Raw genomic sequence first — 17,994 nt, forward strand, 5'->3', positions numbered from 1 at the left:
GTTTATTTTTATAAAAGACAACAAAAATTTAATAATGTTTGTATGTGTAGTCCATAATTTTCTAAAGGCATATGCATATATTGACTTACAAAAATCAACTAATATTAATAATGCGAAAATTACACAAATTATTGGTCTAAATGGAATGGAAAACAAAAAAATACAAAGTATATGATAAAAAAGCTACCATTATTAACTTACGAATTAAATCCAATTTTTGACAATGCGATTTTTGCTTTTTGGAAATCGTGCTTTTTGCTATAAAAATGAAAACGAAAAAGAAAACAGAAAACTTAAGAAATATGACACGAAACGCTATAGTTATAAAAACATACTTTTGCTCTCTATTAACCCCATATACAAGCAACTTTCTATATGAAAACATTTATATAAAATATACTTATATCGTACATATAACAAGCCGATCCTTCAAACTCTCTTCAGACACAAACACAGCGTCCCCTACAAATGAAAAACATGGAAATATGATTTTTTTTTACATTTTTGTCATATTTTTCAGAGTTTTTTTTTTCCAGATATTCATTGTGTTTGCAAAACTCTCCAGTTATAGGATAAAAGACAAAAATATTGGAATGGCAACTACGCATACATACATAAATGAAATAATTAGGAAACATAATGCAAAATTATATAAATCCAGAAAGTTATTTAAAACCAGTCGAAATAATAATATAAAACGCATATATAAAATTAAAAAAGAAAAGCATTAATTCTGTTATTGTTGTCAAAGCATTGAAAACAACTTTTAATATGTGAGATAAATTGTTGTTTCATTAAATTTGTCACAAATTGAAAATAAAAAGGAAATATTAATGTTTAATGCATACATAAAACAAAAAAAAATATATAATATATATCTGTATATTCCAAAGGACAAAATTAACTAACAACATTATTTGAGAAGCTGAGAATTTGTAAAGTGAAAATAATATTTGATTGCATTCATACAAAAATTAGAAGCTGTAATATTAATGACACCCAACGAACACACACACACACACATACGCAACATAAACTACTCACATCCACACACACACACACACACACAATGCACACCAATACATTTGATCACAAAAATATACCAAGCTTGTGTTATTTTGTATGAAAAGTCTACAATGAATTTCACCTAATAGTTTAACAAGCAAAAAGGAAAACCAACTTACAGATGAAAATTTAATAAAAAAATAAATAGAAGAGAATTGGAGAATTGGAGAACTTAACTATTAAGATTAAAATGCATACTTAAATAATTAATTATAGTTAATATAAAATTGCTCATTACTCTAATTATAAACACAACAAAAAATACAAGTAAATCGTAATACTTAAATAATACAAATAAACCAACTTAAGATTAACACAGAAACACACAAAAACAGGTGGAGTACTAAAAATATTATAAATACATAATATGTATAAAACAAAACACAAAAATTAAAAATATATTAAAAGAGGTGTAAGCGAAATCGCAAAAGAAATGATGAATGAGAATAAAATGAAAAGTATTACAAATAATAGAAATCGAAATTTTGATTAAACTTAAACGTTTTTAATTTGGGCTTTATATTAAGGCTAAATAAAAATTAATAAAATTTTACAAATTAAATAATTAAATAATTGGCACTTTGTTGCAAGCTGACATTTTAAAAATATACAGGCACACTTATTAATTTTGCATATTATTATAATCAGTTTACAAAAATGTTTTCACCTGCTTTCTTTAATTCGTAATATGTTCTTTTGTTATTTCCAATGAAGCAAACAATATGTTTTTGTTTTGAAAAACATAACCAAGCTTTTATTGTTATTCTTTGGCATACCTTAAGTAATTTTGCTTTAACTTTAATTGCATATAATTTTATTTTTAATCATTTATTTTTATTTAAAAATTCCACCTTACAATTTAAGTTCACATTCATTCATTATCTTCAAATTTTGATTTATAGTTTAACACACTTTTTCTTAATCTTAATATTTCTCGCTTTTTTCAGTTAATTTGAGAAGTTTGGTTGCCGATAGGCTTAGAGCCCAAATAGTAGGGAGGGAGTGCATCTGGTAAATGGAAAGACTCGGCATCGTTTCCAAGATAAAAGTTTTTCACTAAATTAAAATATCATTTTTATGACATTCCCAAAAGCAGGTAAGTTTTTATTTAAACTATCTTTTGCATTTTTTTCCTTTTTATGTACCAATTAGGGCAAGATTTTATATATTAATATATATTTCAATATGGCTTAAATTTGAAATTTTTTTATAAGTATGACAGATAAGTTCGAAAATGTTTCTAAATTTTAATCAAAAATTTGCCAGCCTGTGAACCATGAAGTCTTGAATTAGCAAGTTACTTAATGAGGCTTTAACTAATCGATACCTGTTCACGAAAATTTCCTATTTACGCATGATTTTGCCTCACCAAAAAAGAAACTGACCGGTTTCTAAGTCAGAATCAATCACGCTGCTATCAGGCAAATAGGCATGCATGTAACACAGTCCAATGCCATGATTTTGACGCCATAATAAAGCTACATTTATCTAACATCTGCGCTATATGCGCCTTGGCACAGTTATCAGTAATAAAATCTTTGGCGGCATGTCTGGAAAATCCCCCATCAAAGACGACATTGCGATCGCGTCAAAGAAGATTAAGAACTATTAAGAAGGAGAGTAATAGAGTGAGAGGGGGGGAAGAAAGGGAAAGCGAGAAAGAGATAGAGATAGAGAGCAGAGAGTACGAGAACGTAAACACGCAGCGGGAACACGCAATGCTTATCGCTTGAACATGAACTTGTGCCGCTGATAAGAGATAACGGCACGGGCCAGGTGAAATCATCGCAAACGACAAAACCCCTCGAGGCCTTAGACAACAAATACATCATGAAACACACACACACACGCACACACACACGCGCGCGCGCGCGCGCACACAGAAAGTGAAAGTGAAGGGGAGCAGGGTTATTGGGTGGGTTTGGGGTAGTTGTTATCTTTGTTTATATTCATTTCGTCTGCTTTGAACCGGATCAGCGATTGGTTGGATCGTGCGATTAGATTTGACCAATCGTCGTTTCATTTGTTGTTGCCATTTCATGACATCTGCCATTTCTTTTTTATTATTATTATTATTTTTTTGTGGACAACGCTACACGTGCATCCATTTTTCTAATGCTGCCAGAATATATTGCTTTGTTTTTTCGATTTGAGTACATATATTATATATTTTTTTTGTTGGTGTTTAATGTGTCTTGGCTATAAAGTTTGATTGCACACTTTTTATGATAATCAGAATCGTGGTTGAGTACTGTGCCAATTTTGTAATCATTGTGCCAATTTGTTGTGCGTATCTTGGACTTTAACTTTCTAGAAACTGATAATTTGGCAGTAATTAGACTTTGTGTCAACTTTAAGTGTGATTCATTATACCCTGTATTCATGACCAGCTAAAGAGTATGCACAGTTGATGCAAATCACTTAATAATTTGTAACAACAAGAGGGAAGAGACTGAAGGGCTTATAAGGAATTTTTAAACCTTAGAAAACCACAATTGATGGAAATGTTATGTAAGGGGTATCTCAAATTCGGCCCTTTTCAGAATAGCACCCAACTAGTTTTGTTTTCATAGCAATATGAATAGATAGTCTACTAGGTAATTGCTAAAAACACTTCAAAGGGAAACCAACAAGCAGCGGACATTGTATCAATTTTGCTTATCGCCAGAAAACTCATTTGGTTTAAACTTTGAATAGGCGCTAATCTTTTCATTAGATGCCAGTGCACCACTTATGTTCAAGTAATTATTAATACTTACTTCTAATCGGTTCAAATCAACTTGTTACCGGAGCTTTGAAAAAAATCAATGCAGCATTGAAAAGTCGAACTTCTCTTGAACGTTGCCCTAATTCTATCCAATTTTTGAAACATTCACTAAAAATTGCAAGAACATAAGAGTTTCAATGGAAATAATATTATTCATTTACTTCAAAGCTCTTAAAATATTTATATATTTTAATCGCTCAATCAGGATGTTCCTAAAATAGACATTAATAATTTCATTATTTCATCATTACTTTATTAATAGACAACATTTCATCTCATTGAACCCCTTCAAAGGCCCCGAACTATGACTTCCTTAGAGATCTTACGTTTGATATTAAACGTAATGAAATACAAGAAATATAATAATATTATTATTATTGATATAATAATTAATAATATTATTTTTATTTTTCACGTTATTATTATTATTGTTAACATTATTATTATTATTACCATTGTTGTCATTATTATATATTTCGTATATACGTAGGTTATGTATGTGACCTAGTCATTTAACAAACTGAAAACGGATGGATGTGCTATAATAACAATAATAATTAATAATATAATAATAATAATATCCCTTACCTTTAACGTTAGGCCAGGGATCCTTCCAACGCTGACCAGGGTAGGCCGCTTAATAAATCTCCCAATTATTTCCTGGAAGCTAAGCTCGTGTTTCGCACAAATTCGAGCACCCGTGCAGGGCCTAGTGGCACGCAAATATTTATATTTATAATTAGTATAATCACGAATGTGGTAGAATGTGGTAGCATGCAGAACCACACGATTCGGATGTCAGCGGTGCCAACTATCTGGCAATTAGCACCCGCTGACCAACAATAATAAAACCAAATTACGCACAGATTTCATTTATCTATTTTAAGAGTTCTGGTTTATGATGATGGCTTATTTTCGAAAAAATAACGTTGACCACGTCACCTGCGGATGGTATTCAAATGAAGATAAGACGTCATCGAGCAGCAGATCTTTGCGTCACCCTTCCGGCATGAAAGAAAAAAAAAAAAGGGGTGGGCAGCATTGGGAAACGAACACGAGCTGCACGCGTGCCCAGCGTGGGGCGGTTCAGTTCAATTGATCTGCGATGCATTGAAATTGAAATTGAGATTGAGATTGAAACGAATTGAGAGCAAACGCATTTCTCACACGATCTTTACAATTCTTTTCGGGTTGCTGTGCGGGTTCTGGTGCCGGTTCACACGTCTGCCGCATGTCTCGTAAATGGACTTTGGCTTCGTGTAGGCAAAATAAAAAGAAGAGCAGCCATCCATACATATATATATATATATATATATTAGAAAGCACTCAGAGAAAATCACAAGAGTTGAGAACAGAGTTCTCAATTGAGGAAAAATTTTAAATATATATATATTCCCATGGAAAATCCTTATTCTTTTTACAAGTTTTGTCAGTTTAGAACCAATCAGTTTCTCTTGATTTCTACAATTTGTCGTCACTTTTGACTTTAAACTCAATTATATCAGAATCTATACTAACGTTTCGCTCAGTGTATTTATCGGGGTGTGTACATGCGCATTTCAATTAAATTATTAACACAATGTAGTCGCCGGGCATGGCCGGTCGAGTGTCTCTCGAGCGTCTGCCAATGCACCAAGTGGCTACAAAGTCCAAAAGTCATTTGGCTATGGCGTATTCTCAATATCGTTTGCTGCGTCACAAACACAAACGCACTTACACACACACACACACACACACACACACACACACACACACAGACGCACACCAACTACTCTCGCTTTCAATATGTAGAAGCTTCGTGGAAAATTTCTGTGCGCTCTTGATGATTTATTCGTTTGATCAAGAAACCTTTGCCCCATTGCCTTAAGTATTGAATTATTTTTAGCACGCATTTATCTTTCGTGATTTCAGGATTCACGCCAAGTTCACATGCACAGCTTCCGTTCCATAGGCACATGCTAAATGCCCACATTTATATACATATAAGTATATATGTCATACTTATATACTTACCGGCACAGCCCACGGTAATGATTCATTTCTTTTTGGCGCGTGTGTCATCTTGAATCTTGGCCATGATCCGTTTGATAGGGGGCCATAAAATGTGTTAATTACTCATGAGTGTACGCTGCAATAAATTGGGCGTGTGGCCTTTCATAATCCTCTTGAGTTTGCAATAAAGCTAGAGAAAAAATGTCAAAATTATATTTTAACTAACTTGAAAATTTATTAAATTATCAGTACATTTTTCTCGTATTAAATATAAAAATGTCAGTTTTACTTAAAGAGCATTTCAATTTCGACTTTCTCAATTTTAATTTTCTAATTAGTTTTTCATTTTCTATTAATTGGTAAGATGTGCAAAATAATTTAAAACAAAAAAGCAAAAACGTCGATGACTGAATACCCTTACAATATTTTTCTGATACAACTATTTTATTTCTATATAAATATAAGTCTTTATCTGACTTATGAGTTTGTAAGCAGAACTATAATTAAATTGGTTCATTTAGAAGAATCCTTTTTTTTTTTTTTAAACAAATTAGGCTTTATCTTACAAATAAAATAATATTTTCTTAATGCTTATTGTATCGTCGCAGTTTTGCGTTTTGTTTGGCACCAGAAAATAAATTTAGTTTATTTGCGCTCTTTTCGTTTTGCCGCCTACTGATTTTAATTATTTCTTTTGTGTATTTATAATTTGTGTGTTTTCTTGTTGTTGTTGTTAATTAATTCGAAAGTCGTGGGTGTTATCAATTGGTTATCAATGGTTCATTTGAAGTATGTCTGGGCACTTTCCGGTTGTCAACAAGGAATCCATCTACAATCAAATGTCTATGCAGTCTGTCTCTACTGATTCTTGCTCGCTCATTCTAAATCTTTCTATCTCGCTTTATTTATTTCTGAAAAATAATAATACATTTATTATGGTAAAAACAAACTGTGCTTGTTTACAGAATTCAATTCTTATATAATTTATTCCTTTGACGATTGTCAAAGTGGAGCAGAAATATTTAAGCGCCGACGATGAAATACTCTTTAACAAAGGTTTTTAAAATGTACACCATTTAATGCCGTTACGAATTGTGCAAACACTGCAGTGGTTCTGGGATACCCTTTGTCAAAGCAAGGAAGCATTATGGGACATTAGGAATGTACATGCATACATAAGTATATAGTATAGATTTCAGAGGCGCGGCCGCGATAAGCTCCAGTGACGTGCTGCGGTACACGCGCGTGTGCCCCCGTATAATATGTGGTCTTGGGGAGCAGCTTGGCTTTGAAATTCTACTGACAAAAAATAAATACATCAAATAAAATTCCATAATTTATCAGCTGATATTGAGCAAGTTGAAGGGAAACGGGAGCTTCAAGGTAAATAAACATTCACGAGTTACTTGAAGAATAATACCTCTCAATTTTATGTAACATCTGTAATAGTTTTTAAAATTTGTTTTATTGTTTTTTTATAATCTTATATAAGAGCCCCCAAAGCCAGTCCCATGCATGCAGATCGTGAAAAGTTGATCAATAAAATGCTAATCAATCATAATAAATGCTTAACCAAAATTATATAAAAACACTCAACAATCGCATCGTAAATAATAATCGAAACACGCGCCGAAAAAACGTAAAACAAAAAAAACAAAACGGAAATAGAAAATTTGACGCTTGAGAATTGCAATATGCCATTCAACGAACCGCAAGGGGAGAGCGTTAGAAATTGACATCATTAAATAACGGTCAAGAATCAAACACTTGACGACGACGACGCCGACGACGACGACGACGATGACAAAGACGCTGAAGTTCGAACTTTGGACCTGCTCGGGGCGAAGATACAGATACCAACCGCCCCAACAGTGCGACGACGACGTCAGCGTTGTATGAGTGTTGCAACACAGCGGACTGCTCACGTTTTGTATGAGCTCGATTTGCAACAGTGCTGTCCGACATGCTCGAACGCGGCAAACGAACAAGTTGCAACCGGACTTTTGAATTGTCGGCGTGCTTCCCAACCGCCACGCAGATCGGATTCATCGTTGGGGGAAAGCCAGGCAGCAACAACGAGCCGGGCATTTCCTTATCACATATTGATTGCGCTCTCTTTCACAAGCGCTCGTCCTCTCCTTGATTAATGAAACATTTAAAATTGCGCATCACTTAATGTGCCTTCACACCGATGCCGAGCATTGATATCGCTGTTATCAAACCATACCATAACAATACGCACACTCTCGCGCTCGCTCTCTCGCACTCGCCCACTCACCTTTGGGCGCTCTGCCCCTAAGTGAAGCTCGCGAGCCCCAAACACAGACACAGACGCAGAGACCGACACAGACGCAGACACAAACCCAGACCAGCACCAGCCCGAACCAGACCAAGGCAGCAGTCTCTGCGGTCGCTGGCTGCCCAGCATCGAATTATTCACACGCAGACGTTCTGACTGCTCGGATCGAACCAAAAAAGGTTGCTCTAACAAATTGAGGTTTACATATCATTTTGGACAAGGAAAAGTGTTAAATCATCGAAACTATAAAAAAAATGTGCTCAAGTATTGAAAAATAAACGGACCCCTACTTATTTTTATTACTCATAATATATAAAAACAAATTAACAAAAAGGAAAAAAAAAACGCTTGTCATCGCCATTGCAAAAGTGCACAAGTTCAAATGGTGAAATACCAAATTAACAACAATGATTATTTTGTGCAAATGATTTGCACAATAAATAAATAGCTTGGACTATTCAAAAACAATTTTAAAATAAAATCAAAACAATATTTGAATATCTCAATTGCTCCAAAGGATTTCTTTAGTAGGTAAGTTATATAATATATCCTTTTTTTATATTGTTGAAATAAATTCAAGAAAATGTATGTTGAAATAGATTAACAGAAAAAGAAAACACCCGAAAAAATATGATAGTATAATTAATAAATTTTAACAAATTGCCATCAAAGCTTATGTCTTGACAGTTGACAGTTGACAGCAGAGAATATATTTTTGGTTCGCCTGCTAAATATAAAAACCGCCTGCTAATCGCCTGGTCGTGCGCTGTATCTAAAATAAAAATTAAAATAAACTGATTTAATAACGATTGGAAATTGAGAAATATATGACCAAAAATTTGGAAAAAGGTTTTAATAATGAAGCTCAATCATAGTTAATGATCAATCTTTATTTTATTGCGCATGTAAATTACTTTTGAATAAAAGTCAGACGTGTAACTTTCGAATTTCAAATTCATTCTCACTTATTCTAGTATTGAATTAATCAAAGTTCAGTTAAACATGTTAATTAAATTAAATTGATTAGATAGTTAACCAATGATTGATGGTTTGATGAGTCTGTGATATTTGGACAAGGCCGCCATATTGAATCGACCACCATGTTGCAAACATAACCTCAAACAACCTTCAGCGTATTTGGTTTAAAAACGTGTGCAAAATAAAAAGAGGGGCCACCAAATGTGAGGCTTATATAAGATTTATCGCTGGAAGAGATTTATTTAATTTCAAATAGCGCAATAATTCTTTGAAAATCCTGACAGCTTGGCACCTAATTGTTAGCGTGTGGCAAAACGAAACTGAAAAAAATGAAAAGTGTATTAAACGTATTAAGTGGATTTTGCTATAACTCAGCAAATCGGAGCAATCTTCGTGTGCGATTCCAAAGTTCACACTGCGGCATGCTCCAATACGCTGATCACAGCACATCGCGCATTCGCTACAACAATATGAAGATAGAGAAAGAGAGAGAGACATAGAGTGAGAGAGCGAGACAGAGAGAGAGAGAGAAAGAGGGGGGCGAGTGAAATGCAGAGAGTAAAGAGCACTTTGTCCAAAAACCAAAAATAAAACGCAAAAATTGCCAAGCAAAAAGGAACATTTTTGCAGTGCGTTCAACTGCAGTTCGAGGCTCTGCGCTGCGCTGCGCTGCACTTGTGTAGAGTATCGCAATTAACGATACGTCCCGCAATTGATACGAACGCAGCGGCGCATGGAAAACCCCCAGAAGCTAGCCAATCTTCATTTGTACTTTGCACCCAGCTTGCAGCTCTCTCAACGCAACTCTCCGCAACTCTTCTGCTTATGCTTCCATCTTCTACTTCCACGCTACAGCTATCTCTTTCTGGCTGCCAGTGTGTTCATTGGCTGCATCACGCTTCGCTTGCGTGTTCGGTGACGTAGCCAACTTGTTCGATACGTTGACGATGACGGTGACGCCGACTGCGGCGCTGCGCCGCGCCAAGCGCTGCTCCATTTAATGAAGTGTCAGCTCGTAACCTTCTTCGGCTCGCCGCTGCCGCGTTCCCTTGGCCCTTCAGCGGCGCCTGATTTAGTCGCACGCCGCTGATTGATTGATCTCTGATACCCTTTTCGATCGTTTCCACTTTACTATGATTATTTATGTTACGTCAAAAACTATGCCGATTGTCACGTGTCGCCACTAAATACATCGATGTGGTAATCGACGTCATTTTCAATTATGGAAAAACACTTAAAGATCATCCAAGTTTGCGCAATTGCAAATTAACGCCTGATAATACTTATGTTAAAAAGAAACGAACAGAAAAATGAACATAACGGTACTCTAAGCATGGGAAATGCAGAAAAGAACGGTTATATAACCATACCTTAAAAAAATACATACTAAATAAAAATAAATGACCCAATTTTGAACCGATTAAAAGATTTAAATATAACATACTTAGTACACATATTAATCAAGATTTACTGATTATAGTTGTATTGACATTGGAATAACGAATTCATGTGTTTTTCAATACTTGGATAAAAATATTTATTGCTTCATAAAGTGTATAAATCCCTTGCATACTTTTCAGGCGAACCAAAAGTTAAATATTTATAAGCTTTTGTTAAGTAGGCTACAAGAAATGTTGCTCTTCAAAGTGGAGATTAAAACAGGGTTAACATAAAATTAAAATGTATCATTTTTACATTTTTAAGTTTACGAAAAGTAAGATAAAAATAGATTTAAAAACTTTTAAGCATTTATGGAGTATGATCTTGAGATCGATTTTGACCTCTCTCTCTCTCTCTCTCTCTCTCTCTCTCTACCATTCTCTCTCTTTGTTTTACTCGTTCGAAGGCGCATAAATTAAATATTTGGCAATCATTTTGCTATGCATCACGTACACACTTATTGCCTTGGCTGATGAAATTTACATGTTATTAAAGTCAACTTGAAATGCTTTCTTTTTGATTGAAATTGTAAATTGACCATACTAATATATCGAATGTAATTCTACATAAATACATATTAACAGTAACAAGGTCAATTAATTCGAACTGGATCATTAGCTATGCGCTTGTTGCTGGTTTCCGTTTCTTAATCGCAGCATAATCAGTCCGATTAGCAGCTCGGTGCAAAGCGATTAAGCATCATTCATATAGCTAATTTAATACAGTTAACATACGCACACACACACACACACACATATATGTATATAATCATATAATATTGCCTTCGTAAATCACACAAGTAGCGGTACTTTGTGATTTGTGCTGGAATATGTGTGACATGTTTCATGTAGAGCTACAGCCTAGGCCTCATAAACATGATTTTATGGAGCGAATTGAGCAATTCGCTTATCAGCAACGTGTTCGCTCCTGATTGATTGACACACGATCTGATTGACTATCACAGCGAAACGGGGGAATGCGAGTGATTGAATCACTGTGCAGCTAGGCGCTCCCACTGATCGTAGGCGTGGCGTGAAGCTTGCAGGTGCAAAACCAAAAATAATCAAATTAAACGGCACAAAAACAATTAACTCACAATTTATGCAGTTTTTTTTTTTTGTTATGCGCCGTTGGTAGCAGCTGCGCCGACGTCGTCGTCGACGTCGCGGCCGCCGTCTTCTTTAGCTGATGCAATGAGACACAGAATTTGCATATGAATTGCCTTGTCTGCAGCTCGCCCAAAGCGTACCATGCGAATGAATGGTGGGGGGCAAATGGCTGTGTCTGCGCGCTGAGGGGGGCGCAGGCAAGCTGTGGGAAAAACGAGCGAAGCACACGTTCGCGGCGCTTTCGTGCGCCGGCTGGGCGAGCTCGTGCCGTCTGCTCTCTGACTGCGTGTGCGCTCGCTCTTGCTGCCAATCTCTCGCGCTCTCTCTCTCTCCCTCTGCCTCTGTACGGCGATCAATCAATTGCAGCGGCGACTTCGCACACATAAATTGTTCTACTAATCAGGCAGGCGGCTCATTCATTCACAACTCGTTTGCGCTGTCGCATGGCAAATCGACAAAAACTTACAAAAATAATCATATCTGCGCTGACTTCGTCGTGTTTGAAATTTACGATTTGTGTTTCGTGCGTCGTGCTTCGTGTTTCGTGTGTCGCGTCCGGGATCGAAGCTTGACCCCAGCCTTGCTGCTGCTGCCACCCCAATAAACTCTGGAATTGGCTACTTGTCGAGTCATCAAATTCAAATTAATGTGCTCTACGGTACGTGTGGTCCCTTTAATTAATTGCACGCCCAACACGGCGTATACTTGATGCACAGACTTGCGTCTCAAAGTTCCGTTTAATCACCCTCGTTGTGATTGACAGGCGCAATTTATTAATTTTTATTTGGAATTTTTTTTGTATGGTGCGCAGTTTCCGATCTTCAGCGATAATGTCAATTAAAAACTTTTAATATTGCTTTTTAATTGCAACGTTTTGCAATTTAATTTGCAATTAAAATAATGTAAAAAAAAAACTAATTCAAATGAAAATTCCCTGCACTTTGCCGCGTGTCCGATAGGAAAAACAACTATTTTGTATGCCATGATTCAATTTTATTTGAGTATTGACTAAATACTGAAGTCACCTATGAAGAAGCTTTGGAAATTTTTTTAAAGAACTTAATAGATATTCAAACAATAAAAGCATATTAAAATATTTTAACTTTCCTTAAAAATAGATTTTTAAAAATCCAAGATTTTTAAATATGAGCATTTATCAAATTCAAGTAGTTGAACCTGATTAAGGAATATAATTATCAATAACTAATTTTAGTTAAATTTATTTTCTAACAATTTCTTCTACCTTTTTTACTTACAGCTCGCAGCTAGCTATTGAAAATTACAATAAACAAAAAGTATAAAGTTTATCAATTCTACAAAATGCAGCATTAAGTTAAATAACAAACAAAATAAAGCGAAAACTAAAGACAATTTGTAATTAATTTAAAAGTGCAACAACAAGTTAACAAAACGGCTACAATTAGTGCGCAAAGCTGCAATTCTATGAGTCTTGTAAGCCAAAGGACTACGAACATTGAATTTCAATTGCTGCCAAACAGATAACAATTAGCCCCAAGGCAAAAAGTGTAGCAAGTTGTAGTTCTTACCCCCCAAACAAAAAACAACAAATTTTGATCAAGAGATTTGAACAAAGCGTAGGCAACAATGGCCAAATACTATATGACCCTGGCGCTGCTGCTGTGCTTGGCCCTGGAGAACAACAACATCTACGCGCGATCGCACGCCGGCGCCTCCGATGAGGCAGGTAGCATGCCGCTGGTCCGCGCACATCCGCATCCCCGTCACCAGCCGCATCAGCAGCAGCATCAGCATGTGCAGCAGCTGCAGCAACATCATACACGCCAGCAGCGTAATCGGCAGCCCAAGCGCATTGCTCCGGACCCGAGCAGCGAGGAGGAGGAACTGCAGCTGCACTACGACCAGCGACTGCGGCGCCATCTGCGCCGGCAGCGCGATCATATGCTGCAGCAGGAGCGCAGCTATCATCGAGTTACGCCCGAGCAGCTCAAGACCAGTCCCAATCTGTGGCAGCTGCTCAGCCAGGGCTACCAGTTTGATGACCTGCGCCAGAGCGACGAGCAGGAGCAGGAGCAGGAGGAGGAGGAGGAGGAGCAGCAGGATGAGGACTTTCCGCAAATGTTAAACGACGCACCAGCTGACGAGTTCATGTTGGATGAGCATCAGCAGGACTATGTCAAGAACGAGCTGCAACTGAGCCTGGCAGAACCAGCTCCACCAGCTGTGATCGAAGACGCAGCACCAAAGCACAATCTGAGCAGCCACACAAATGCCACAGCCTCCGGTGGCTGTCCCAAGTGCGAAAGCAGTCGCCAGGTGGAGCACATCACCGAGGAGGAATTGCGGCGGCTGCGCATTGAGTTTGTCAAGCAGCAAATCCTCGAGAAGCTGCGCCTCAAGGAGAGCCCCAAAGTCTCGGCCGTGGAGCTGCCCAGGCCCATTTTCGAGGGCGTAACGCTCCAGCATGCGGAGGAGTCCAGCAAGAATAAGGACTACGATGACTACTATGCGCGCACCAATCAGAAATTTATACTCCTGCAACGAGGTAAGTCCTTCAGAAACTTATTCACAATATCCGCAAAATCAGTTTAAATTCGGAATTGAAAATAATCATATATTCGCTAACGTGACATTATGAAAGGCCTTCGCGTTACGTTTTTGGAGATACTTTCCCTAAAATCTAAAAATCTCATTTCGTCCTATAATTAGCTCCAAAGAAAATATTATTGAGAATATAAAATTATGAAAGTTTCTGAACTTCGGATTAGTTAAAAACCAGCTTGGTTGAATTCTCTCAAGGCTAATAACGTAAATTTAAGAAACTTATAATTCCTTATCCCATGCATAAGATCTGTAGGTCTATCAATAGCTAATATATTTTAATAGTCAATTTTTTTAACATTTAAAGATCCTTCAGCAACTAATCAACTTATTTTCTCAATTGTAGAAGAAACCGAGTGCCGTCGCCTAGGCGCACATCCGTCCATGTGCTTCAGCTTCAAGATCGATGATGCGGATGCGGATGGGTTTGATGTGAGCAGCGCTGTGCTGTGGCTCTATAAGAACAAGCAGAACTACACCAAGTCCAGCAATGACAGCCAGCTGAATGGGGCACAGAAGCAGCAAACGCTGGTCGTATCCGAGGTGGAGCAGCAGCTGGACTCCAAATACCTGCCGCTGGCCAAGACCATAGCCATACAGTCGGTGGATGTGCAAGGTAAGCGAATGCAGCGGATCGCAATCTCTTATATTATGTGTGGATTATGATAATAATACACCGATAAGTGGCTGTCCATTAGCAACTGTTGATTTCGCTGTTGTTCTTCTGTTCTTGTCCGTCCGCTGGTCGAAAGATCATTGATAGCATGCACGGGCCGCTGTCCGGGGATTGTGGGTGAATAACTTGGCTGCGAGATCAAAAACATTTTTCATACTTATTTATTTCTATACAAACATATATATATATATTATGTTTTTTGTCATGCCAAAACTGAACTTTGGTCTCGCTCTCAAATTTTACCAGCTGTAGATTAGCAAAGGTGAGCCCAACACAACCAAAAAAAAATATACTATATACAAAATAAATCCAATTAATTATGCTTAGTCAAGAAAAATTGCAAGCGCTGAGCAAGCTGTGGTAAAAACCCAGTTACCATAGATGGTTAGCTCTTCGGATTGCATGGCCTAGACAGAAAATAAAACAAATAATGAGTAGACTATCATACAAGCCTAGTTACAATGGTCTGCTAATAAGAAGGAAGAATAACTAAACATTCAGTATAATCAGAGGGATGATACAAAGAATTTCTTTAACATAATAAGAAAACATAAAGATCTCCATCAATAACTCGAATTTCTCGGCAACTCTTAAGTTTTTTAAGTTTCTTTCAACTTGTTTGTTAAAGAGTTTATGTTTTCCTCTCTTCTCGCTACAGATGAGTGGATGAAAATCAATATTGAGTGGCCGATCAAACGCTGGTTCGGCAACCACGAACTCAGCCATCTCATACAGATCGCGTGCGAATCGTGCGACATCGCAAGCATGGAGGAGATCATATCTGTGGATAAGAACTATAGACCCTTCATAATGATCGACACACAGAATCGTCGCAGCAAATCGCGCCAGAAGCGAAACATTAACTGTTCCAGCGGCGTCACCGAATGCTGCCGCGAGAAGCTCTATATATCATTCGCGGACATCGGATGGGACAACTGGATAATGCAGCCGAAGGGCTACGATGCGTACTTCTGCCGCGGCTCCTGCAGCTCTGTGGCGAGTGTCGCCCAGGCGGCTTCGCATCACAGCTCATTGCTGGTAGGTTTCGATTCGAATTTGAGACCCTGTTTTTTGTGCTGATCCTTCGCATTTTGCTTTGCAGAAAATCCTTTCCACAAATGGTACACGCAAACCGTTGGACCTGATACCCTGCTGTACCGCCAAACAGTATTCCTCGTTGCAGTTGGTCGTTTTGGACTCCAACAACTCGGCGACAATCAAAACGCTGCCCAACATGGTCGTCGAGTCGTGCGGCTGCAGATAGTTCCGTGCCACAAGGCTATATAGCTTCTAAGTACCACACAGCATCGAGAAACCTCTCAAATGAACGGACAAATTAGAACTAGTTCACATTCGTACACGCACATCATAGCTTTCTGTAACTAATTTCAATTTATTTAAATTCATTTTCAATGCATCCGTAATTTAATCGTAATCTAAATAACCTTAATACGCTGCCATTAGTTTTAGTCGCAGTTAGTTAGTTAATTGAGTTGAAGCTGAAGCGAATGTACTTAAGTGCTCGAACTATGCTTAACTTAACTACATTAAGTTAGCCAATAATTAAATTTATCATCAAGTCTTCGCCTAAAATTATAATTAACTAGCTTTAGTTTCTTTCATCTTATGTTTTCATCCCCTATATGTTAGCCTCATAAATTATTGAGACAGAAAAAAATAGTTGCTGTTATGAGCAAGAATTCAATCTACGAGTTTTCTTCCGGATGTGTTTAAATTAATTCTAAAAGGTTTATAAAGCTTGTAATTTGTGAGTTTTCTAAAGAAATCGCTAAACCGAAAAAGTTGGAGTCCTCTAGAATAAGGCTATGTATGTATGGATTTTCATTATAGATCAAACTTAATTTACATGAAATACAAAACTTAGTAGATTCAAAGCTCGACTTAGTTCCCTTCGAACTAGTTGATATCTGATTGTAGTTAAAATCTCTATTATTAAACAGATTTTTGCATAAAAATTGTTTATTGCTATTTAAAGTATGGATATTCATGTATTATACAATTTTCGTTTGTAAATAGTTGGTGCAGAAATAATATTGTAATTATGTATATTTTCTTTCTAAACTAACAACAGAGAGCGTTTTATTAACAGCCGAGTAGTGCGTACTTTGACATAAATACCATTGCATATTTTTAAGCTGGCTTGCAAGTACCAATTGGCTAAATTATATCTTTATACCCTGAACCCATTAAAAATGGGTGAAAGGGGTAAAATGTACATGTGCAAATGTATGTATGTAACACGCAGGAGGAAGCATCACTGACCCCAAAAAGTATATAAATTCTTGATCAGCATCAATAGCCGAGTCGATCTAGCCATGTCCGTCTGTCCATTTGTATCAACGAAAGAATCTCTGAACCTATAACAGCTAGAGACTTGAAATGTGGAAAGTAGGTCCTCTTAGTGCCCGCGCAGAAAATCCATAGTACTGATCCTTGTGAGTCCATTTGTTTGAATGCCTATTGATGGTATAACATTTCAAATTTCATTTGGGTCAACATTTAGATTTTATTTTCATTTTTTTGATGCCAATCGATTGTACTGATCCTTACGAGTCCAAAATGGTATAAAATTCCCAAATCGGTCATTATTTGGCCGAGATATTCCAAAAAAGCATCAAAATAGGTTGACTTTACAAACGAATCGGTTTTTGGTCAACAACTTTTTTTAACCCATCGATTTTTGAAATGTTTGAATGCCAATTGATAGTAGAGATCCGTACGAATTTAAAAAGGTATAACATTTAAAAATCAGGTAATATTTACCCGAGATATTCAAAAAAATCATCAAAAAAGTTTAGATTTTCGAAACGACCCCGATTTTTCGAAAAAACGTGATGCAACCCCTTGCCATTTTGGCCAATTTTGGCCAAGATTTAGATTTTTTCGAGAATTGGGGTCGTTTCGAAAATCTAAGCTTTTTTGATGATTTTTTTTTGAATATCTCGGGTAAATATTGCCTGATTTTTAAATGTTATACCTTTTTGAATTCGTACGGATCCCTACTAACAATTGGCATTCAAACATTTTAAAAATCGATGGGTTAAAAAAAGTTGTTGACCAAAAACCG

The 17,994-nt window shown here is 36.8% G+C and overlaps 1 protein-coding gene and 1 long non-coding RNA gene across 2 annotated transcripts; one reads left to right on the forward strand and one right to left on the reverse strand.

Annotated features, from left to right (window-relative positions):
* Positions 1-4,262: 4,262 nt before the first annotated feature.
* LOC135434345 (uncharacterized) lies at positions 4,263-4,838 on the reverse strand. The gene is made up of 3 exons (XR_010437222.1): positions 4,775-4,838; positions 4,421-4,541; positions 4,263-4,371 (listed from the first exon to the last, which is right to left on the reverse strand). It is a non-coding gene; the product is annotated as an uncharacterized LOC135434345 (long non-coding RNA).
* A 7,237-nt stretch (positions 4,839-12,075) lies between these two features.
* Positions 12,076-16,585, forward strand: daw (dawdle). Its single transcript, XM_064690896.1, has 5 exons — positions 12,076-12,308; positions 12,909-14,174; positions 14,577-14,846; positions 15,565-15,944; positions 16,009-16,585. Exons 2-5 carry the CDS (start codon positions 13,256-13,258, stop codon positions 16,168-16,170), a joined length of 1,731 nt encoding a protein of 576 aa, XP_064546966.1. The 5' UTR covers positions 12,076-12,308; positions 12,909-13,255; the 3' UTR covers positions 16,171-16,585.
* Positions 16,586-17,994: the final 1,409 nt, after the last annotated feature.

The sequence above is a fragment of the Drosophila montana genome, unplaced genomic scaffold (genome assembly GCF_035044405.1).
Source record: "Drosophila montana isolate Dmon_TW-CO22-7 unplaced genomic scaffold, ASM3504440v1 contig_3286_1, whole genome shotgun sequence".
Classification (NCBI taxonomy): Eukaryota; Metazoa; Arthropoda; class Insecta; order Diptera; family Drosophilidae; genus Drosophila; species Drosophila montana.